Genomic DNA, 24,086 nt, shown 5'->3' with positions numbered 1-24,086 from the left:
TCGAGAGGTGTCCTGGTTGCCAGTTTGAAAGGTATTTATGAGCGCCTTGAATTTGGAAGGACTTTGCCCAAAAAGATGCTGCTTACTGTTGGTACACGGCATTTCATTTGATCCCTCACCTGCAAGAACAATGCCAGTTGAATAAGTAAAATGAAGGTTGCTTTTCGGAGTGGAGACCTGTGACTAGTGGTGTGCCTCAGGGCTCGATGTTCAGCCCATTATTGTTTCTCATCTAGAATAAAGATTTGCAGAGAACGTACATGGCAAGATTAGCCTGACTTCAGTGGTTGGTAAGATTTTTGAGTGTATTATAAATTATGAGGTAACAGAGTATTTACAAGAGATTAATTCATGATAATATAGGCCAAAGTCAGCATGTTTTTTGAAGGGGAGATCTTGTCTGACAAATCTAATAGAATCCTTTGAGGAAGTAAATAGCAAGAGAGACAAAGGAGAGTCAGTAGATGTTGTTCACCTCGATGTTGAGAAAGCCTCTGGTAAGGTGCCGCACTAGTGTTTGCTAAAGAAGATGAGAGCCTATGGTGTTGAAAGGAAGACGCTAGCAAGGATAGCAGGCTGGCTGGACAACAGATTGCTAAGAGTGGGGGTAATAGATCAGGTAGACACACAGAGTTTCTTGCCCAGATTTGGGGAATCGGGAACCAGAGGACATAGATTTATGGTGATGGGGGAAAGATTTAATAGGAACTGAGGCATAACATTTTCACACTGAGGGTGGTGGAAGTATGGAACAACCTGCCAGAGGAAGCAGTTAACAGGTACATTCGCAACATTTAAGAAACATTTAGACAGGTAGATGTATAGGATGGTTTGGAGGAACATTGTCCAAACGCAGGCCGGTGGAAATAGTGTAGACGGGACATGTTGGTCGGTGTGGACATGTTGGGCCGAAGAGCCTGTTTCCACCCAAATTACTGTATCTGGACAGGTACATTAATAGGACGGGTTTAAAGGGACATTGGCCAAATGCGGGCAGGTGGGAGTAGTGTAGATGGGACATGTTGATCAGTTTGGACAAATTGGGCTGAAGGGTCTGTGTCAACACTGTATTACTCTGTGACCCTGCTATGTTTTCCTGCAAGCAGATGTGTGACGTGCCAGCGACCTGCTGTGATATTTGACACGTTTGAGTTTAATTCTAAGCGAAATTGTGTGGACAAACCTTTTCCACAGTTCCTCCGTGAATCACGGGGAGAAAACAAACCTTCAATAGGACCAGACTCTGGACTGATGTCCTTGCCTTCGAGCGGTGTCCTGGTTGCCAGTTTGACTGGGAGTGTGTTTTGAGCGCTGATCATTTTCAGAAGTACTTTGGTCCAACTCATCTTTCCTATTGTTGGTACACCCCATTTCATTTGATCCAAAACCTGCAAAGAAACATCCCAATTTAGATAAGTAATAAGCATTTTGCTAGAAGCAATAAATGCGTACACTATTTTCTAATTGGGGAGAAAATTCTGAATTTAGAAGTGCAAAGGAAGTTGGAAGAGCTGGTGCAGGATTCCAAATTTTTTAAAACTTCGATTCGGTAGTCAGGAAGTCAAATGCAATTCCAGCTGTTATTCCAGCAGTTGACTTGAATACAAAAACAGGGATGTAATACTGTGTCTCTAGAAAGCGCTTGTAAGACCACATTTGAAATATTGTGAGCAATTTTATCCCGCATATCTAAGGGAAAATGTGCTACCACTGGAGAAGATCCACAGGAAGATGAGAATCTATGGTGTTAAAAGGAAGACACTAGCAAGGATAGCAGGCTGGCTGGACAACAGATGGCTAAGAGTGGGAATACAGGGTCTTTTTGTGGTTGGCTAGAAGTGACTAGCGGAGTTCCGCAGGGGGTTGGCGCTGAAGCCGCTGCCCTTCATGTTGTATATTAATAATTTGGATCAGGGAATTGAAGGCTTTTTGGCCAAGTTTGCATATGATATGAAGATAGGTCAAGGAGCAGGTAGTGTAGAGAAAGCAGGGATTCTGCAGAACGACAGTGGGCAGAGAATTGGCAGATGGAATATAGTGCAGCAAAGTGTGGGGTCAAGCATTTTAGAATAAGGAATAAGTGTGTAGAGTATTTTCTAAATGAGGAGAAATTTCAGAAATTGGAGGTTAAATGTAGGCTTGCCAAACTAGTGTAGAGTCTGTTTGCACCCTTTATCACTCTATGACACTGCTATGTTTCCCAGCATGCGAATGTGTGACGGGGCAGCGACCTGCTGTGATACTTGACCCGTTCGAAAATAGATTTGAAGCGAATTGAGTGGAAAAATACTTTTTCACAATTCTGCGGTGAATCTCTGGGAAAAACAAACCTTCAATAGAACCAGGCTCTGTGGACTGATGACCTTGCCTTGGAGAGGTGTCCTGGTTGCCAGTTTGAAAGGTATTTATGTGCGCCTTGTTTTTGGAAGGACTTTGCCCAAAAAGATGCTGCTTACTGTTGGTACACAGCATTTCATTTGATCCCTCACCTGCAAGAACAATGCCAGTTGATTAACTAAAATAGTAAGATTAAACGAGAACTTACCAGTTTGAAGTTTGATCTGTATTTAATGAGGAGTTACGATGAGGGATTACGTGAAGAAGCCCGCTCAGGGCGCAGGCACGGCATGCTTCCAAGCAGCGGTGTGGAATCACAGACAGACACACGTATTTGAAGTAACATAGTAAAGAATAAAGAGACATCAATTATCAGTTTGATCCATGTAATGAGGGTGGGAGCGGAGGGCACGTAATCCCTCATCGTAACTCCTCATAAAATACAGATCAAACTTCAAACTGGTAAGTTCTCGTTTAATCTTACTATTTTACTTCGGAGTCACGTGAGTGACTTCGTGAAGATTTCAAAGCTCTGTGATTTCAAACCGTGTAACAGTTTTACTCACTCACTGCCGAAAGCTCTTGAGGAAGGAAGTGTTATTGTAATCAACCAATGAATCTGTTTTCAAAACAAAACGGTATTTATTAACAATAACAAAAACAAATAGCTCCCCCGGGCTTTAAATTAAATATTTGCAGTTTCTAATATTCTTGCTGCAAATAAATCAGGCTTCACCAAAGGCTTGTCATAGAACGTCCGGAATGTGGATTCCCTCGACCATCCTGCTTTGTTCAGGATGAGGTCAATAGGCACATTCATCCTTGCTGCCGTTGATGTGGATGCTGCCCTGGTGGAATGAGATTTATATACATTAATGTCTATTCCAGCAGCTTCCAATACCTGTTTTAACCATCTTGAAATGGTCTGGCTCGTTACCCTGCCATGTGGTTTTTTGTGGCTGACCCATAAGGCTCTTTCACTTCCTCGGATATTATGGGTTGTGTCAATATAATGTTTGATGTGGGTCACCACACACAATCGTGGCTCTGGTGGGTAGGCCCGGAATACCACTAGCGTGTTGGATGTTCCTGGCCTGCTTTGTTTTATCAGACCTTGTATAGTGAAGGTTACCTGGTCTGACGTTGTTTCCATGCTGTCCAGTCGAAGTTTATGCAATGACTGGACCCTCTGTGCAGATACTAGTGCCATAAGCATGAGCGTTTTTAATGTCAATTGCTCAAGGCTGAGGGATCTTGCTGGTGGTCTGTCCCGAAGGTATGTGAGCACAACACTGATGTCCCAAATTTGAGTATATCTAGGCTTGGGGGGCTTAATGTTATATATGCCCCTCATCAGTTTGACCACCAGCGGATGGGACCCCATGGGCTGATGTCCTGCAGGTTTGAGGTAGTTGGAGAGGGCACTACGTGCCGTGTTGATGGCACTGTAGCTCATATCCTCATGATGATGTAAGTAGGCCAGGAACTCGAGAACATTGGCTACTGTGGCTGTTTCGTAAGCAGTCCCCGTTTCTTGGCAGTACCTCTCCCATTTCTTGATGTTGGTTAGGTACTGCCTCTTTGTAGATGTTCTCAGGGATGCTGACATGGTGGTGATGGTTTGTTGCGATAATCCCAGGTCCAGATAGGGTCGGTTTAAAATCTGCAACCCAGGAGTTTCATGTCTTGATGGCATGGATGGCTTATGCCTGACACTGGGTGAGTCAATAACCCTGAATGACTGGGAAACACCATTGGTGATTCCACCACCACGTCATGGAGTACTGGGAACCATGGCTGTGTAGGCCAGTCGGGCACCACCAAAATTCCAGATGCTGAATCCATCTGGATTTTGCGAAGTACCCGACTGATGAGGCAGAAGGGAGGAAAGGCATAGAAAACGAACTTTCCCCAATCCAGCGTGAATGCATCTACCGCTGCTGCCTCTGGATCTGGTTCCCACGCGACATACGTAGTTAATTGGTGATTCAGTCTTGATGCAAATAAATCGATATCTGGCTTCCCATATTGCTTTACAATTTTAGCAAATGCTTTAGGATTTAACATCCATTCGATGTTGTCATTGAATTTGCGTGACCTGGTGTCCGCCACTGTATTTAGCTTACCTGGTAGATAGGTAGCTGAAAGCCAAATATGTCTTTCGACACACCATTGCCAAATCGTATTGACCAATTTGTCGCATGATAAAGATTTTATGCCGCCCATATGGTTAATGTAAGCCACCACCGTAGTATTGTCTATTTGTAATCTAACATGCAAGTGATGCATATTGGATACATATGCTTTCAAACCATAAAAGGCGCCCAACATTTCCAAATAATTAATGCCCAGTGTAGATAGTAATGATGATTCTAAGTTAGTCCATCTACCACCTGTGCTGGATATGGAGTTAGTTGCTCCCCAGCCTTTAGCACTGGCATCTGTTTGGAGTACTAAAGTAGCATTAGTAATAATAATAGGACTACAACTGTGCCAAATGTTTTGTATCCACCACTGTAGCTCTGATATTGCTTCAGGGGGTAAATTCATGACTCGGTCATAATGACCTTTATGTCGTTTTAGTGCCTTTACCTTTGCTCTTTGTAAATTTTGATAGTGCAAAGGTCCAAATTGGATAGCTGGAAATGCTGCTACCATTTTCCCAATTACTGCTGCCACTTGTCGAATAGTTGGTTTTTTGTTCATCTTTAAGTTATTGCATGATTGTACTAATGCAATCATCTTTTCCCTTGGCAGGGTAATAGTCATTTGGACTGAGTTAATTGTGAAACCCAGGTAGTCCATTATCGTGGATGGATTTAACTTGGATTTATCTGGATGTAAGACGAACCCTAGAGCTTCTAGGAGCTGTTTAGTAGCTGATACTGCTGCTACAGCCAATTCCATAGTTTTCCCAACTATGAGGATATCGTCCAAATATGCCATGACTATATGATTAAGTTTCCTTAATGTTGCCATGGCTGGTTTTAATATTTTAGTGAATAGTCTTGGGGCTGAAGTAAGCCCATTAGGCAGTGCTTTATACTGCCACAGCTCCCCCATCCAGATAAATTTAAGGTATCTGCTATAATCCTTATGTATAGGTACCAGATAGTAAGCATCTTTGAGATCAATGCTTGCCATATAGTATCCTTTGGAAATCAGTTGTCTAGCAGTCACAAATGTTTCCATTTTGAAATGTATATACTTAACAAAATCATTCAGGGATGTTAAGTCAATGATGATGCGACATCCACCATCTTTTTTAGTTTTTGTAAATATGTTGGAAACAAATTCCAAGGGCTCATGTTTAGTTTTTTCTATGACCCCTTTGTTTATAAGTCTCACCAGTTCAGCTTGTCCCTCCTGTTGTTCTTTTTTGGAGAGAAAAAATACCCTTTCGGGCCGGTGTTGAACTGGCGGTATTTTTGAAATAAATTCAATTTTATACCCTCCAATGCTATTGAGTATATATTTATCATTAGTGATCAATGCCCATGCTTCTTTAAACAAGTGTAACCTTCCCCCTGTTAGTAAGGCACCCTTATTCTCTGTATGCTGGTAGGAACCAGATCCACCTACCTCCATGGTTATTGACGACTTTGTGATTTCTTTTTCCTTAGTGCTTTGCCTTGTCGACGTGCTGGCGATGTTGGGGGGAGGCGCATTTTCCAGGGGGTCCGCGGCGGGCCCTGACCTAAAAAAGGTCTTTGGGGATAGTGCGGCCCCAAGCTTTCACCAGTCCCATGTTCCGGACGCTGACTGGTGGATGCAGTGGTGTGCTGCCGCCTGGGTGTGAGAAATGTTCTAGGTTTGCTTGTCGCTGGGCCTGCCCTCATGAGGCTGAAGGTTTTGGATGCCTCCTCCATATCCTTGAGCTGTTTGTTGAGGTTGTTTCCAAATAACAACAAATCTGATTCCATAGATGGAGTTTTGCACAAGCCGGCAAACTTTGGGTTGAGGGCAGGTCTGATGTTTTCCCTCCGAAGGTTGTTCAACTCAAACTGAGTTGTACACATCAATGCGAGCACATCCTGCTGGTGTGTACTCATCTCCTCAGTCTGCACGCAACGAGCATAGGCTGTGATGGCCGACGTGAGGAGGCGAAGTATCCGCTGGAGTTTTATCTCTTGTGCCCGTATTGGTCCCCTCACATTTCCCCAGATTTGACTGTTGAGACTCTTAACCTTAAGAGCCTCGCAGTTGTCTGGTGCTGTGTGTTCCTCCAGCACTTGGGCGAGCACCCTCTCCTGTAGAGGCTTGTTCGACAGGTGATTTATACTAGCCGCCATCCTCGGCTCCAAAGGTGCTCCAACCCGTGGGGTAGCAACAAAACGATCCACAACACCCAGCAGCTGTTCCTGTTCCTGCACACCCTGCACACTCCCGATTCCTTCCACCTGCCCCTTTTCCAGACCAGCCCTGCCCTGGTCACCAATGCTAGCCTCCAGTTCTGGGTCTGAGGTTGCAAAGGGAAGTGCCGGACTCGACACTATGGAGGAGGCGCCTGTCCTGTCTGCCCGAGAGCGCTGCTGTTCCCGGTAGACCATCCCCTCCAAGAGCTGCTGAATGCAACTCAGGCGGTTGTCTCTCCTCCATTTTGGGGAGGACATTTCCCCCTCCGACGAGTCGGAGTCGATCGGCCGATTAGTTTTCCGGGTTGCTTTCCCAGCCCGCCGTGCAGGCTCTGGCGTGACTGGGACCGGCTCGGTCTCAGGGATTGCAAACCGCTCAACGAGCGGTACTACCGCCGGTTGCTGCCCCGCTGGAATAGGCTCCTCCGGTGGAGTTAGAGCACGGGCAGTTCTCTGAGGGAGCTTCCTGCGTTGAGACATTTTGCTCTGCAAAAACACTAACGCCAACTCTCCTCCGGTTAGTCCCAACGCACCGTCCACTTACCTGACGGTCCGTTTTAAAGTGCAGCTGGAGAGCCTGACTCCAGCTGCCGCCGCTGTTGCACTGCTGGGCGTAATGCCGCGCCTGCGCCCTGAGCGGGCTTCTTCACAAAGTCACTCACGTGACTCCGAAGTAAAATGAAGGTTGCTTTTCGGAGTGGAGACCTGTGACTAGTGGTGTGCCTCAGGGCTCGATGTTCAGCCCATTATTGTTTCTCATCTAGAATAAAGATTTGCATAGAACGTACATGGCAAGATTAGCCTGACTTCAGTGGTTGGTAAGATTTTTGAGTGTATTATAAATTATGAGGTAACAGAGTATTTACAAGAGATTAATTCATGATAATATAGGCCAAAGTCAGCATGTTTTTTGAAGGGGAGATCTTGTCCGACAAATCTAATAGAATCCTTTGAGGAAGTAAATAGCAAGAGACGCAAAGGAGAGTCAGTAGATGTTGTTCACCTCGATGTTGAGAAAGCCTCTGGTAAGGTGCCGCACTAGTGTTTGCTAAAGAAGATGAGAGCCTATGGTGTTGAAAGAAAGACGCTAGCAAGGATAGCAGGCTGGCTGGACAACAGATTGCTAAGAGTGGGGGTAATAGATCAGGTAGACACCTGGGTCTCTTGCCCAGATTTGGGGAATCGGGAACCAGAGGACATAGATTTATGGTGATGGGGGAAAGATTTAGTAGGAACTGAGGCATAACTTTTTCACACTGAGGGTGGTGGGAGTATGGAACAACCTGCCAGAGGAAGCAGTTAACAGGTACATTCGCAACATTTAGACAGGTAGACGTATAGGATGGTTTGGAGGAACATTGTCCAAACGCAGGCCGGTAGAAATAGTGTAGACGGGACATGTTGGTCGGTGTGGACATGTTGGGCCGAAGGGCCTGTTTCCACCCAAATTACTGTATTTGGACAGGTACATTAATAGGACGGGTTTAAAGGGACATTGGCCAAATGCGGGCAGGTGGGAGTAGTGTAGATGGGACATGTTGATCAGTATGGACAAATTGGGCTGAAGGGTCTGTGTCAACACTGTATTACTCTGTGACCCTGCTATGTTTTCCTGCAAGCAGATGTGTGACGTGCCAGCGACCTGCTGTGATATTTGACACGTTTGAGTTTAATTCTAAGCGAAATTGTGTGGACAAACCTTTTCCACAGTTCCTCCGTGAATCACTGGGAGAAAACAAACCGACAGTAGGACCAGACTCTCTGGACTGATGTCCTTGCCTTCGAACGGTGTCCTGGTTGCCAGTTTGATTGGGAGTGTTCTTTGAGCGCTGATCATTTTCAGAAGTACTTTGGTCCAACTCATCTTTCCTATTGTTGGTACACCCCATTTCATTTGATCCAAAACCTGCAAAGAAACATCCCAATTTAGATAAGTAATAAGCATTTTGCTAGAAGCAATAAATGCGTACACTATTTTCTAATTGGGGAGGAAATTCTGAATTTAGAAGTGCAAAGGAAGTTGGAAGAGCTGGTGCAGGATTCCAAATTTTATTAAACTTCGATTCAGTAGTCAGGAAGTCAAATGCAATTCCAGCAGTTATTCCAGCAGTTGACGAATACAAAAACAGGGATGTAATACTGTGTCTCTAGAAAGCGCTTGTAAGACCACATTTGAAATATTGTGAGCAATTTTATCCCGCATATCTAAGGGAAAATGTGCTACCACTGGAGAAGATCCACAGGAAGATGAGAATGTATGGTGTTAAAAGGAAGACACTAGCAAGGATAGCAGGCTGGCTGGACAACAGATGGCTAAGAGTGGGAATACAGGGGTCTTTTTGTGGTTGGCTAGAAGTGACTAGCGGAGTTCCGCAGGATTGGCGCTGAAGCCGCTGCCCTTCATGTTGTATATTAATAATTTGGATCAGGGAATTGAAGGCTTTTTGGCCAAGTTTGCATATGATATGAAGATAGGTCAAGGAGCAGGTAGTGTAGAGAAAGCAGGGACTCTGCAGAACGACAGTGGGCAGAGAATTGGCAGATGGAATATAGTGCAGCAAAGTGTGGGGTCAAGCATTTTAGAATAAGGAATAAGTGTGTAGAGTATTTTCTAAATGAGGAGAAATTTCACAAATTGGAGGTTAAATGTAGGCTTGCCAAACTAGTGTAGAGTCTGTTTTCACCCTGTATCACTCTATGACACTGAAAAAAAAATGAAATGATTCAATTTATTGTCATTGTCAGTGTACAGTACAGAGACAACGAAATGCATTTTTTAGCATCTCCCTTGAAAGCGAGACACAGGGCGTCGCGGTGTGCCCGCGCCTGCCGCCATTCCATTACAGGCAAAGGTGGGTGAAGTGTCTTGCCCAAGGACACAACGACAGTATGCACTCCAAGCGGGATTTGAACCGGCTACCTTCCGGTCGCCAGCCGAACTCTTAGCCCATTGTGCACTGCTATGTTTCCCAGCATGCGAATGTGTGACGGGGCAGCGACCTGCTGTGATACTTGACCCGTTTGAAAATAGATTTGAAGCGACATTGAGTGGAAAAATACTTTTTCACAATTCTGCGGTGAATCTCTGGGAAAAACAAACCTTCAATAGAACCAGGCTCTGTGGACTGATGACCTTGCCTTCGAGAGGTGTCCTGGTTGCCAGTTTGAAAGGTATTCATGAGCGCCTTGAATTTGGAAGGACTTTGCCTAAAAAGATGCTGCTTACTGTTGGTACACGGCATTTCATTTGATCCCTCACCTGCAAGAACAATGCCAGTTGAATAAGTAAAATGAAGGTTGCTTTTCAGAGTGGAGACCTGTGACTAGTGGTGTGCCTCAGGGCTCGATGTTCAGCCCATTATTGTTTCTCATCTAGAATAAAGATTTGCAGAGAACGTACATGGCAAGATTAGCCTGACTTCAGTGGTTGGTAAGATTTTTGAGTGTATTATAAATTATGAGGTAACAGAGTATTTACAAGAGATTAATTCATGATAATATAGGCCAAAGTCAGCATGTTTTTTGAAGGGGAGATCTTGTCTGACAAATCTAATAGAATCCTTTGAGGAAGTAAATAGCAAGAGACGCAAAGGAGAGTCAGTAGATGTTGTTCACCTCGATGTTGAGAAAGCCTCTGGTAAGGTGCCGCACTAGTGTTTGCTAAAGAAGATGAGAGCCTATGGTGTTGAAAGGAAGACGCTAGCAAGGATAGCAGGCTGGCTGGACAACAGATTGCTAAGAGTGGGGGTAATAGATCAGGTAGACACACAGAGTCTCTTGCCCAGATTTGGGGAATCGGGAACCAGAGGACATAGATTTATGGTGATGGGGGAAAGATTTAGTAGGAACTGAGGCATAACTTTTTCACACTGAGGGTGGTGGGAGTATGGAACAACCTGCCAGAGGAAGCAGTTAACAGGTACATTCGCAACATTTAAGAAACATTTAGACAGGTAGATGTATAGGATGGTTTGGAGGAACACAGGCCGGTAGAAATAGTGTAGACGGGACATGTTGGTCGGTGTGGACATGTTGGGCCGAAGGGCCTGTTTCCACCCAAATTACTGTATTTGGACAGGTACATTAATAGGACGTGTTTAAAGGGACATTGGCCAAATGCGGGCAGGTGGGAGTAGTGTAGATGGGACATGTTGATCAGTATGGACAAATTGGGCTGAAGGGTCTGTGTCAACACTGTATTACTCTGTGACCCTGCTATGTTTTCCTGCAAGCAGATGTGTGACGTGCCAGCGACCTGCTGTGATATTTGACACGTTTGAGTTTAATTCTAAGCGAAATTGTGTGGACAAACCTTTTCCACAGTTCCTCCGTGAATCACTGGGAGAAAACAAACCTTCAATAGGACCAGACTCTCTGGACTGATGTCCTTGCCTTCGAGCGGTGTCCTGGTTGCCAGTTTGACTGGGAGTGTGTTTTGAGCGCTGATCATTTTCAGAAGTACTTTGGTCCAACTCATCTTTCCTATTGTTGGTACACCCCATTTCATTTGATCCAAAACCTGCAAAGAAACATCCCAATTTAGATAAGTAATAAGCATTTTGCTAGAAGCAATAAATGCGTACACTATTTTCTAATTGGGGAGGAAATTCTGAATTTAGAAGTGCAAAGGAAGTTGGAAGAGCTGGTGCAGGATTCCAAATTTTTTTAAACTTCGATTCGGTAGTCAGGAAGTCAAATGCAATTCCAGCAGTTATTCCAGCAGTTGACGAATACAAAAACAGGGATGTAATACTGTGTCTCTAGAAAGCGCTTGTAAGACCACATTTGAAATATTGTGAGCAATTTTATCCCGCATATCTAAGGGAAAATGTGCTACCACTGGAGAAGATCCACAGGAAGATGAGAATCTATGGTGTTAAAAGGAAGACACTAGCAAGGATAGCAGGCTGGCTGGACAACAGATGGCTAAGAGTGGGAATACAGGAGTCTTTTTGTGGTTGGCTAGAAGTGACTAGCGGAGTTCCGCAGGATTGGCGCTGAAGCCGCTGCCCTTCATGTTGTATATTAATAATTTGGATCAGGGAATTGAAGGCTTTTTGGCCAAGTTTGCATATGATATGAAGATAGGTTTAGGAGCAGGTAGTGTAGAGAAAGCAGGGACTCTGCAGAACGACAGTGGGCAGAGAATTGGCAGATGGAATATAGTGCAGCAAAGTGTGGGGTCAAGCATTTTAGAATAAGGAATAAGTGTGTAGAGTATTTTCTAAATGAGGAGAAATTTCACAAATTGGAGGTTAAATGTAGGCTTGCCAAACTAGTGTAGAGTCTGTTTTCACCCTGTATCACTCTATGACACTGCTATGTTTCCCAGCATGCGAATGTGTGACGGGGCAGCGACCTGCTGTGATACTTGACCCGTTCGAAAATAGATTTGAAGCGACATTGAGTGGAAACATACTTTTTCACAATTCTGCGGTGAATCTCTGGGAAAAACAAACCTTCAATAGAACCGGGCTCTGTGGACTGATGACCTTGCCTTCGAGAGGTGTCCTGGTTGCCAGTTTGAAAGGTATTTATGTGCGCCTTGTTTTTGGAAGGACTTTGCCCAAAAAGATGCTGCTTACTGTTGGTACACGGCATTTCATTTGATCCCTCACCTGCAAGAACAATGCCAGTTGAATAAGTAAAATGAAGGTTGCTTTTCGGAGTGGAGACCTGTGACTAGTGGTGTGCCTCAGGGCTCGATGTTCAGCCCATTATTGTTTTTCATCTAGAATAAAGATTTGCAGAGAACGTACATGGCAAGATTAGCCTGACTTCAGTGGTTGGTAAGATTTTTGAGTGTATTATAAATTATGAGGTAACAGAGTATTTACAAGAGATTAATACATGATAATATAGGCCAAAGTCAGCATGTTTTTTGAAGGGGAGATCTTGTCTGACAAATCTAATAGAATCCTTTGAGGAAGTAAATAGCAAGAGACGCAAAGGAGAATCAGTAGATGTTGTTCACCTCGATGTTGAGAAAGCCTCTGGTAAGGTGCCGCACTAGTGTTTGCTAAAGAAGATGAGAGCCTATGGTGTTGAAAGGAAGACACTAGCAAGGATAGCAGGCTGGCTGGACAACAGATTGCTAAGAGTGGGGGTAATAGATCAGGTAGACACACAGAGTTTCTTGCCCAGATTTGGGGAATCAGGAACCAGAGGACATAGATTTATGGTGATGGGGGAAAGATTTAGTAGGAACTGAGGCATAACTTTTTCACACTGAGGGTGGTGGGAGTATGGAACAACCTGCCAGAGGAAGCAGTTAACAGGTACATTCGCAACATTTAAGAAACATTTAGACAGGTAGATGTATAGGATGGTTTGGAGGAACATTGTCCAAACGCAGGCCGGTAGAAATAGTGTAGACGGGACATGTTGGTCGGTGTGGACATGTTGGGCCGAAGGGCCTGTTTCCACCCAAATTACTGTATTTGGACAGGTACATTAATAGGACGGGTTTAAAGGGACATTGGCCAAATGCGGGCAGGTGGGAGTAGTGTAGATGGGACATGTTGATCAGTATGGACAAATTGGGCTGAAGGGTCTGTGTCAACACTGTATTACTCTGTGACATTTTAGAATAAGATAAGTGTGTAGAGTATTATTTCTAAAATGAGGAGAAATTTCAGAAATTGGAGGTTAAATGGGCTTGGGAGAACTGTAGTGCTTGACTCCCAAAAAATAAGTTGCAAGAGTCATTTGAGTAATTAATAGAAGACCTATGCAATGGCAGAAGTCATAGATGTAAAAACAGGGGCAGTGACCTTGTGCCTGTTATGAAAGCCTCTGGTAAGATGCGGACGCACATTGCTATATGTTTTCCTGCAAGCAGATGTGTGACGTGCCAGCGACCTGCTGTGATATTTGACACGTTTGAGTTTAATTCTAAGCGAAATTGTGTGGACAAACCTTTTCCACAGTTCCTCCGTGAATCACTGGGAGAAAACAAACCTTCAATAGGACCAGACTCTCTGGACTGATGTCCTTGCCTTCGAACGGTGTCCTGGTTGCCAGTTTGACTGGGAGTGTTCTTTGAGCGCTGATCATTTTCAGAAGTACTTTGGTCCAACTCATCTTTCCTATTGTTGGTACACCCCATTTCATTTGATCCAAAACCTGCAAAGAAACATCCCAATTTAGATAAGTAATAAGCATTTTGCTAGAAGCAATAAATGCGTACACTATTTTCTAATTGGGGAGGAAATTCTGAATTTAGAAGTGCAAAGGAAGTTTGAAGAGCTGGTGCAGGATTCCAAATTTTTTTAAACTTCGATTCGGTAGTCAGGAAGTCAAACGCAATTCCAGCTGTTATTCCTGCAGTTGACTTGAATACAAAAACAGGGATGTAATACTGTGTCTCTAGAAAGCGCTTGTAAGACCACATTTGAAATATTGTGAGCAATTTTATCCCGCATATCTAAGGGAAAATGTGCTACCACTGGAGAAGATCCACAGGAAGATGAGAATCTATGGTGTTAAAAGGAAGACACTAGCAAGGATAGCAGGCTGGCTGGACAACAGATGGCTAAGAGTGGGAATACAGGGGTCTTTTTGTGGTTGGCTAGAAGTGACTAGCGGAGTTCCGCAGGGGGTTGGCGCTGAAGCCGCTGCCCTTCATGTTGTATATTAATAATTTGGATCAGGGAATTGAAGGCTTTTTGGCCAAGTTTGCATATGATATGAAGATAGGTCAAGGGGCAGGTAGTGTAGAGAAAGCAGGGACTTTGCAGAACGACAATGGGCAGAGAATTGGCAGATGGAATATAGTGCAGCAAAGTGTGGGGTCAAGCATTTTAGAATAAGGAATAAGTGTGTAGAGTATTTTCTAAATGAGGAGAAATTTCAGAAATTGGAGGTTAAATGGGGCTTGGGAGAACTGGTGCTTGACTCCCAAAAAGATAATTTGCAAGTCGACTTGGTATTAAGGAAGACAAATGCAATGGCAGCAGTTATTTTGACAGACCTTGAATATAAAAACAGGGCAGTGATACTGTGCCTCTATAAAGCTCTGGTCTGACCACATTGGGAACATTGTGTCAATGTTGGCCACCATATCTGAGGCAGGATGTGCAGTAGGTCCAGAGGAGGTACTTTGGATCTGTCTTCACTAAGGAGGACACAAACAATCTTCCTGATATAGTAGTGGCCAGAGGATCTGGGGTAACGGAGGAACTGAAGGAAATCCACATTAGGCACGAAATGGTGTTGGATAAACTGATGGGACCGAAGGCAGATAAATCCCCAGGGCCTGATGGTCTGCATCCCAGGGTACTTAGGGAAGTGGCTCTAGAAATTGTGAACGCATTGGTGATCATCTTCCAATGTTCTATAGACTCAGGATCAGTTTCTGTGGATTGGAGGGTAGCTAAAGTTATCCCACTTCTTAAGAAAGGTGGGAGAGAGAAAACAGGGAATTATAGACCAGTTACCGTGACATCGGTGGTGGGGAAGATGCTGGAGTCAATTATAAAAAATGTGATAGCCGCACATTTGGATAGCAGTAACAGGATCGGTCCGAGTCAGCATGGGACCACAGCTATTTACAATATACATCAATGATTTGGATGAAGGGATTCAAAGTAACATTAGCAAATTTGCAGATGACACAAAGCTGGGTGGCAGTGTGAACTGTGAGGAGGATGCTATGAGAATGCAGGGTGACTTGGACAGGTTGGGGGAGCGGGCAGATGCAGGGCAGATGACGTTTAATGCGGATAAAGGTGAGGTTATCCATTTTGGTAGCAAAAACAGGAAGGCAGATTACTATCTAAATAGCGTCATGTTGGGAAAAGGGGAAGTACAACGGGATCTGGGGGTCCTTGTACATCAGTCTATGAAAGTAAGCATGCAGGTACAGCAGGCGGTGAAGAAAGCCAATGGCATGTTGGACTTTATAACAAGAGGAATATAATATAGGAGCAAGGAGGTCCTTCTGCAGTGTACATGGCCCTGGTAAGACTACACCTGGAGCATTGTGTGCAGTTTTGGTGCCCTAATTTGAGGAAGGACATTCTTGCTATTGAGGGAGTGCAGCGTAGGTTTACAAGGTTAATTCCCGGAATGGCGGGACTGTCATACGCTGAGAGAATGGAGCGGCTGGGCTTGTACACTCTGCAGTTTAGAAAGATGAGATGGGATCTCAGTGAAACATAAGATTCTTAACGGTTTGGACACGCTAGAGGCAGGAAACAAGTTCCTGATCTTGGGGGAATCCAGAACCAGGGGCCACACACACAGTTTAAGAATAAGGGGCAGCCATTTAGAACGGAGACGAGGAAACACTTTTTCTCACAGAGAGTTGTGAGTCTGTGGAATTCTCTGCCTCCGAGGGCGGTGGAGGCAGGTTCTCTGGATGCTCTCCAGAGAGAGTTAGATAGGGGATATGGGGAGAAGGCAGGAACGGGGTACTGATTGGGGATGATTATGAACTTAAGAACATTAGCAAGTTTGTAGATGATAAAAAAGTAGGTTGTATTATAGACAGTAAAGGGCTTGTCCCACCAGCATGCGACTGTATGCGTCAAGCGCGACCAAACCGGAAGCGGGGGCCGCGCGGAGGTCGAGTGATCCCGTACGAGTTGACGTGTAGTTCGAGCGAAGTCCGCGGGTAGCTGTGTGGAATGAGCTTCCAGTGAAGGTGGTGGAGGCAGGTTCGTTTTTATCATTTAAAAATAAATTGGATAGTCATATGGATGGGAAGGGAATGGAGGGTTATGGTCTGAGCGCAGGTATATGGGACTAGGGGAGATTATGTGTTCGGCACGGACTAGAAGGGTCGAGATGGCCTGTTTCCGTGCTGTAATTGTTATATGGTTATATGGCCTGTCCCACGAGCATGCGACTGCATATGGCCTCGCGGGACCTGCCCCACTTCGATCTCCGGAGCCGTATAGAGTTGTGCAGGAGGATGAGTGGTGATCTTTTGAAGTGTATAAAATCATGAGAGGAATAGATCAGGTAGACACATAGAGTCTCTTGTCCAGAGTAGGGGAATCGAGAACCAGAGGACATACATTTAGGGGGGGGGGGGGGGGGGGGGGGGCGCGCGCGCGCAGACACGGTGGGCCGAAGGGCCTGTTTGCACGTTGTATCTCTAAACTAAACTAGTGTGAATGGGTGATTGATTATCACCGCGGACTCGCTGGCCGATGGACCTGTTGCCGCGCTGAATCTCTCATTTAAACAAGTGCGAACACGTGATCGCTGGTCAGCGTGGAATCGGCCCAACTTTCCCATACCGGCCCATATGTCCCATCTACACGAGTTGCACATGCCTGCTTTGGGCCCTCTAATTCCACTTTAAACCTGTCTTATCCATGTTCCTGTCCAAATATTTCTAAAACATTGTGAGTATAAGAGCTGGGAGGTTCTACTGCAGTTGTACAGGGTCTTGGTTTAAGGATAAGGGGGAAGTCTTTTAGAACCGAGATGAGAAAATCATTTTTTTTTTCACACAAAGAGAGTGGTGAATCTGTGGAATTCTCTGCCACAGAAGGTAGTTGAGGCCAGTTCATTGGCTATATTTAAGAGGGAGTTAGATGTGGCCCTTGTGACTAAAGGGATCAGGGGGTATGGAGAGAAGGCAGCTACAGGATACTGAGTTGGATGATCAGCCATGATCATAATGAATGGCGAATGGTGCAGGCTCGAAGGGCCGAATGGCCTCTACTCCTGCACCTATTTTCTATGTTTCTATGATAGTACCTGCCTCAACTACATTCCATACACCTACAACCTTTAAACCTTAAATGATCCATTCCTCCTATAATTGTGTGCAGGTCTATGAGATTACCCCTCATCCTCTTACGCTCCCAAGATTCCCAACCTGCTGAACCCATCCCTGTAGCTCAGACCCTCCTCCTTACAGCATCCTTATAAGTTTTCTCTGCAATCGCTCCAGATTGACAACATTTATCCTATAACATGTTGCCCCCAGTCATGTAAATGCGGCCTCGCCTATAACATGGTCAACACGATACCGAAATTGCGGCCTCGCCAACGTCTTATACAACTGCAACACGACCTGCCAATGCCTATACCCAATACTCTCAATGTTGTAGGCCAAAAGCCTTTTTCACCACCCTATCTACCTGTGACACCATTTTCAGTGAACTATGTACCCGCCCTCCTAGACCATCTGCTCCACAAGACCCTCTGTCTATCCGTGACGCCACGTTCAGGGAACTGTGTAACTCCACTCCTCAATCCCTCCGATCTACAACACTCCGCAGAACCTCAACGTTCAATGCAATTCCCGCCATTTGTTTATTTTCTATTTATCCACGGAGCGATGAACCACAATTTGCCAATACCTGAACGTTGAATTTCCTCCATTATCTTTCTGACTTTAGCATTGTCCTTCTGCATGTCCACAAGTGCTTTCCACCCGTCCCTCCGTGTGTTAGCGTCTTTCGAACAGATACGTTCAAATATTTGATGATTGGTCCGTCTATCCTTTTTTGCAGCCTAAATAAAGAATGCAGAATATTAGTTTAGTTTAGTTTAGTTTATTAATGTCACGTGTATCGGGGTACAGTGAACAGCTTTTTTGTTGCCCATTTACCGGAAAGGCTATACATTATTACAATCAAACCGTCCACTGCATACAGATACAAAGTGAATAACCTTTAGTTCAAGATAAAGTCAGTCAGATGAAAGATTATCAGAGCGTCTCGAACGAGGTAAATGGGAGGAAAGGGGCGCTCTCCCGTTGTTGAAAGGGCGGTGCAGTTGCCTGGTATCAGCTGGGAAGAACCTGTCCCTGAATCTGGAGGTATCCATTTTCACACTTCTGTAACTCTTGCCTGATGGGAGAGGGGAGAAGAGGGAGTGCTTAATGTACTTCGGTTTCGCCTGGCGTGGGGGAACTGCCATCCCCCCCCCCCCCCCCCCCCCCCCCGATGCAGGAGCTGAATGCCTCGACGGGGAGGGCCCGAACGCCATCGGCTACGGGAGTCAAGACCGTCCCATCAACAGAGGGCTTGAGGCCCACGACCATGGAAGCACTAAGGGAAGGACTTGAACTTTATTTCACCTTCGATCACAGTGAGGAATGTGGAGGAGTCATTGTGGTGGATGTTCATGTTAAAATGTGTTTTTGAGTGATCTGTTGCTTTTAATTGTATGACTGACCTGGCCAATGAAATTCATCGTTTGTTGCAAAACATACTTGGCGAATAAAATCTGATTCTGATTCTTTGGGACGTGGGAGAAAACCAGAGCACCAGAAAAAACCCAGGCGATCACGCAAGAACGTACAAACAATGTACAGACAGCACACGTTGTCAGAATCGAACCCGGGTCTCTGCGGACGTGAGATAGGAACTCTACCGCTGCGCCACTCTGCGGCCTGTAATGCTAATGGTTGGTGCTACGGTCAAGTATAAAAATTCTGAGGAAGTTTGGTGGGTGTGGAGTTGTGGCAGGTTTAGTATTGTTTAGTTTAGTTTAGTTTAGTTCAGTTTGATTTAGTTTTGTTTAGTTTATTGTTGCAGTGTGTACCGAGGTACAGCGAAAAGCTTTTCTGTTGCGTGCTATCCAGTCAATGGAAAGACTATACAAGTTTACAATGATGATATATGATTTGATGATACAAAAGTTAGTGGTTTTACAGATCGTAAAAATATTGCAGCAGGGTCTGAATCGATTGGCCAGGTGTGTTGATGGAAGTGAATGCAGAAAAGTGCGACATGTTGCATTTTGGGATGTCGGACAAGGGCAGGACCTTCACAGTAAATGGTAGGCCTCTGGGTAGCGTTGTAGTACACGGGGATCTAGTAGTACAGGTGCCTGGTTCCTTGAAGGTCGAGTTGCAGATAGATAAGATGGTCAATAAGGCTTTTGGCACTTTGGCCTTCATCGGTCAAAGTATTGAATATAGAAGTTGGGAGGTCACGTTGCAGTTGTGAGACCATATTTAGAATATTGGATTCAGTTCTGGGCACCATGTTATGGGAAAGACATTGTCAAGCTTGAAAGAGTTCAGAAAATATTTGCGAGGATGTTGCCGGGACTAGAGGGCGTGAGCGTGAGGTTGAGTAGGCTGGGTCTCTATTCCATGGAGCGCAGGGGGGGATGAGGGGAGAGAGACCTGATAGAGGTATACAAAATCATGAGAGTAATAGATTGCCTGGATGCACAGAGTCTTTTGCCCAGAGTTGGGCATTCGAGGACCAGAGGACATATGATCAAGGCGAAGGGGGAAAAGATTTAATAGGAATCCGAGGGGTAACTTTTTCACACTGAGGGTGTAGCGTGTATGGAACAAGCTGCCAGAAAAGGTAGGTGAGGCTGAGACTATCGCATTGTTTAAGAAACAGTTAGGCAGGTACATGTTTGGTGCAAGTTAAAGCCCAATTGAAGATAGGCAGAGGGTCTACAATGAGGTAGCTGAAAGGTCAGGGCCGATCTCTAGTTGGCGAGAGGCTAGTCCATTTGTCTTAACAGCTGAGAAGAAACTGTCGCTGAATTTGGAGGCGTGTGTTTTCACACTTCTGTACCTCTCCTCTGATGGGAGAGGGAAGTGGGAGTGACTGGGATGAGACTGGTCCCTGGTTGTGCTGGTGGCCTTGCCGAGGTAGCATGGTGTAGATGGAGTGGATGGAAGGGAGGTTGGTTTGTGTGATGGTCTGGGATGTGTCCACACGTCTCTGCAATTCATTGTGGTTTTGGATGGAGCTGTTCCCAAAACGTGCTGTGACGCATCCAGATAAAATGTTTTTATGGCGCATCTGTAGACGTTGGTGAGTTGTTGGGGGACATGTTGAATATTCTATGCCTTGCTAGGAAGTAGAGGCGTTGGTGGGCTTTCCTGGCATGTATTCTGACAGCAAGACTCCATGGGCCGAAAGAGTTAATTCTACTCCTATAACATAAGAATATTGAACCAATGATTATTATACCTGGAATTCATCTGCACTGATGACCTTGTTCACCACTGACATCCAAAGCTGGTCATTACTCTTATTTCCAATGGCATCTGCCAATCTTTGACTGTACATCTTTGTCATTCGAAGAATTTCTTCATCGGTGCAAAGTGCCAACGGTTTGCTTATTTTAGCTTCTGAAGAAATTAAACATATCAATGTATATAGATTACTATCCACACCCATCCATATTCTCTGGAGATGCTGCCTGACCCGCTGAGTTACTTCAGCGCTTTGTTCCTGTCCCTGTTTTTAGTTAAATTTAGAGATACAGCGCGGAAACAGGCCCTTCGGCCCACCGAGTCCGCAGCGACCAATGATCCCTGCATATTAACATGAACAATTTACACATACACCACGCCAATTAACCTACATATCTCTACGTCTCTGGAGTGTGGGAGGAAACCGAATATATTGGGGGGAAACCCATGCAGTCACTAGGAAAACGTTCAAATTGCGTACAGACAGGACCCGTAGATTTCCGGCGCTATAAGTCAGCGACTGTACCACTGAGCCAGCGTGACGGCCCTCCAGTGAAGCTGCCTGACCCCGTCAAACACTCATCATACATCAAGCCAATCATCCCAGGGATTATTCTCGTAAACATCCTCTGGCCCCTCTCCAACGCCTCCTTACTAAACGTAAGTCCTTTTCACCTCTTTTCTTAGACTCTTGTCCAAGACTCCCCACTAACGGAAACATCCTCCCCACACCCTCTCTATGCAGGCCTTTCACTAGTCCGTACGATTCAGTGAGGTCTCCCTTCGTCTTTCTAAACCACAACGAGAAGAGACCCAAAGCCGTCAAACGCGCGTGATATCTTAACCCAGTCATACGCAGAATTATTCTCATAAGCCTCCTCTGTACCCTCTCCAATGCCAGCGAATCATCCCCCATCTCCTTTGTGAAGGTACGTCATTTCATTCTCACCTGTTTGGGTGCCCATTTCTTCCATCATGGACAGAATTGTTCTCTTAGTAGAATTAACTTTAAACACCAGCTCTCTTCTCTTTCCACAGTGAGACGTGCTCTACTCTCTGCACTGTCTCTGTACTTTGTTCCCAGAGTCCCTCAACGATCATTATTGTACAACATTCTAGCCTCACCCCGGGCAAAGATCAGCAGGTACACTTCAGAATGGGCGTTGCATTCTCCTTATCAATCTCATAAAGATCTAAACCTTTGCTACCATTTCTGCACCCCCATCTCAATCACCTTCCATACTTGCTGATACTGATACTGAAACTGCTTTGCCCGGGAAGGATTGAGGGCCCTGAAGTAGAGTTAGTCGAAAGATTCACCTTCCCCGGAGTAAATACCAACCACCAACGAGATAGCACCCCAATGCCTCTACTTCCTTCCAAGGCTTAGGAAGTCTGGCTTATCCCCAAAATCTCTCATCCACTTCAAGATTGATCTCTGGGATGGCGGGACTGTCATTTGAGGAAAGATTGAAAAGACTAGGCTTGTATTCACTGGAGTTTAGAAGGATAAGGGGAGGGATCTTATAGAAACATATAAAATTATAAAAGGACTGGACAAGTTAGATGCAGGAAAAATGTTCCTAATGTTGGGCAAGTCCAGAACCAGGGGCCACACTCTTAGGATAAAGGGGAGGTCATTTAAGGCTGAGATGAGAAAAAACTTTTCCAACCAGAGAGTTGTGAATTTGTGGAATTCCCTGCCACAGATGGCAGTGGAGGCCAAGTCTCTGGATGGATTTAAGAGAGAGTTAGATGGAGCTCTGGGGGCTAGTGGAGTCAAGGGATATGGGGAGAAGGCAGGCACGGGTTATTGATTGGGGATGATCAGCCATGATCGCAATGAATGGCAGTGCTGGCTCGAAGGGTCGAATGGCCTCCTCCTGCACCTATTTTCTATGTCTGCGCTGTATATTGATTTTAGAAAAAACGCTACCATATATAGCTGTGATTTTTGGCCATCTTACTCACAGTCCTCCTCTGAGGCAGCCCCAAAGATTTTTTCGATCGATGAATAATAAAAAAGTTATGAGTGTTTAAAAATTATTGCGATCAGCTGATTGGTCCTCTCGCCTGTCAATCACCACGATGAAGGTAACGCCCCTTCTGGGGGAAAGGACTATAAAACCCCGGATGTTAGTGAGTCACTCTGGAAGATCGCGAGGGAGAGCCTCGACTGTGATTCTAAGCTGTGAATCAACTGAACTGTGAGTCTGCAATGTAGTTGCAATAAATGATTTGTTAAGAGTTTGAAATGCTATGAAATAGGATTTGCTGGCCTACACTCTTTGAAATGCTATGACTGGATTTGCTGGCCTGCACTCGGCTTCAAATGCTATGAGATTGGATTTGCTGGCCTGAACTCGGATTGAAATGCTATGAGACTTCAGTGGATGGTGACTGCGGTGATCTTGCGGGTCCCTGGTGGGAGAACGCTTTTCGGAGCTTCTCCCGCCCGGGCTGTGGGGGTGGGGCTGAAAACGACTCGGAGAGGGGCCTGAGATCGCCTGGTGCGGCTTTAACGGCTGCGGGACTTATTTACCATCGACGGCCGGGGGCTTGGACTCTGACATCGGGAGGAGAATGGGGAGTGCAGGGGAGAGACAAGACTTTGCCTTCCATCACAGTGAGGTGGAGATTTACTGTGATGGATGTTTGTATGAATTGAGTTGGTTGTGTGTCTTATTAAATTGTTTCTTTTTGTTGTATGGCTGCTGAAACCAAAGTTAATTGAATTGAATTGAAACTATCTATCTCTGCCTTGATAATATTCACTGACTTGGCCTGCACAGCCTTCTGTGGCAAATAATTTCACCGATTCACCACCATCTGACCAAATAAATTTCTCCTCATCTCTTTCCTAAAAGAAGTCCTATAAGTCTGAGACGATGACTTCTAGTCCCGGTTTCTCCCACCAGTGGAAACATCATCACCACATCCACTCTTTCAAAGCCTTTCACTGTGCTTTATGTTTCAGTGAGCTCCCCCTCATTCTTCTAAACTCCAGCGAGTACAGGCCCAGTGCCGACAAACGCTCATCGTAGGTCAACCCACTCATTCCTGGGATAATTCTTGTAAACCTCCTCTGGACCCTCTCCACAGCCAGCACATCCTTCCTCGGATATGAGGCCCAAAAGTGCTCACAATATTCCAAATGCAGCCTGACCAGCGACTGCACACTATTCTGCTTTTCTTCCTTCTTGTGCAGCGGAGTACGTTGGGAAATTTCCACTCTCCTGTCTCTAGTGATTCTTGCAATATCACTGTCAATGCCTCCACAATCTCTAAAGCCACCTCTTTCATAACCCTAGGATGCAGTCCATCCGGCCCAGGTGACTTATCCACCTTCACCTTTTCAGCTTCCTAAGCACATTCTCCCTGGTAATAGTCACTCCACTACCATCCACACCCTGACACTCTTGAATTTGAGGCAGGTTGCTGGTGTCTTCCACTGTGAAGACTGATGCAAAAAGTTGTTT

The 24,086-nt window shown here is 45.2% G+C and overlaps 1 protein-coding gene across 1 annotated transcript; it reads right to left on the bottom strand.

Moving 5' to 3' along the window:
- Positions 1-9,652: 9,652 nt before the first annotated feature.
- Positions 9,653-13,713, bottom strand: LOC129695129 (uncharacterized). The gene is made up of 4 exons (XM_055631893.1): positions 13,653-13,713; positions 12,152-12,310; positions 11,047-11,211; positions 9,653-9,951 (listed from the first exon to the last, which is right to left on the bottom strand). Exons 2-4 carry the CDS (start codon positions 12,291-12,293, stop codon positions 9,653-9,655), a joined length of 606 nt encoding a protein of 201 aa, XP_055487868.1. The 5' UTR covers positions 12,294-12,310; positions 13,653-13,713.
- Between the last annotated feature and the right edge of the window lie 10,373 nt (positions 13,714-24,086).

The sequence above is a fragment of the Leucoraja erinacea genome, unplaced genomic scaffold, assembly GCF_028641065.1.
Source record: "Leucoraja erinacea ecotype New England unplaced genomic scaffold, Leri_hhj_1 Leri_951S, whole genome shotgun sequence".
In the NCBI taxonomy this organism is placed as follows: domain Eukaryota; kingdom Metazoa; phylum Chordata; class Chondrichthyes; order Rajiformes; family Rajidae; genus Leucoraja; species Leucoraja erinaceus.
The sequence above is the reverse complement of the archived record's forward strand: the minus strand, read 5'-3'. Positions and strand labels throughout refer to the sequence as shown.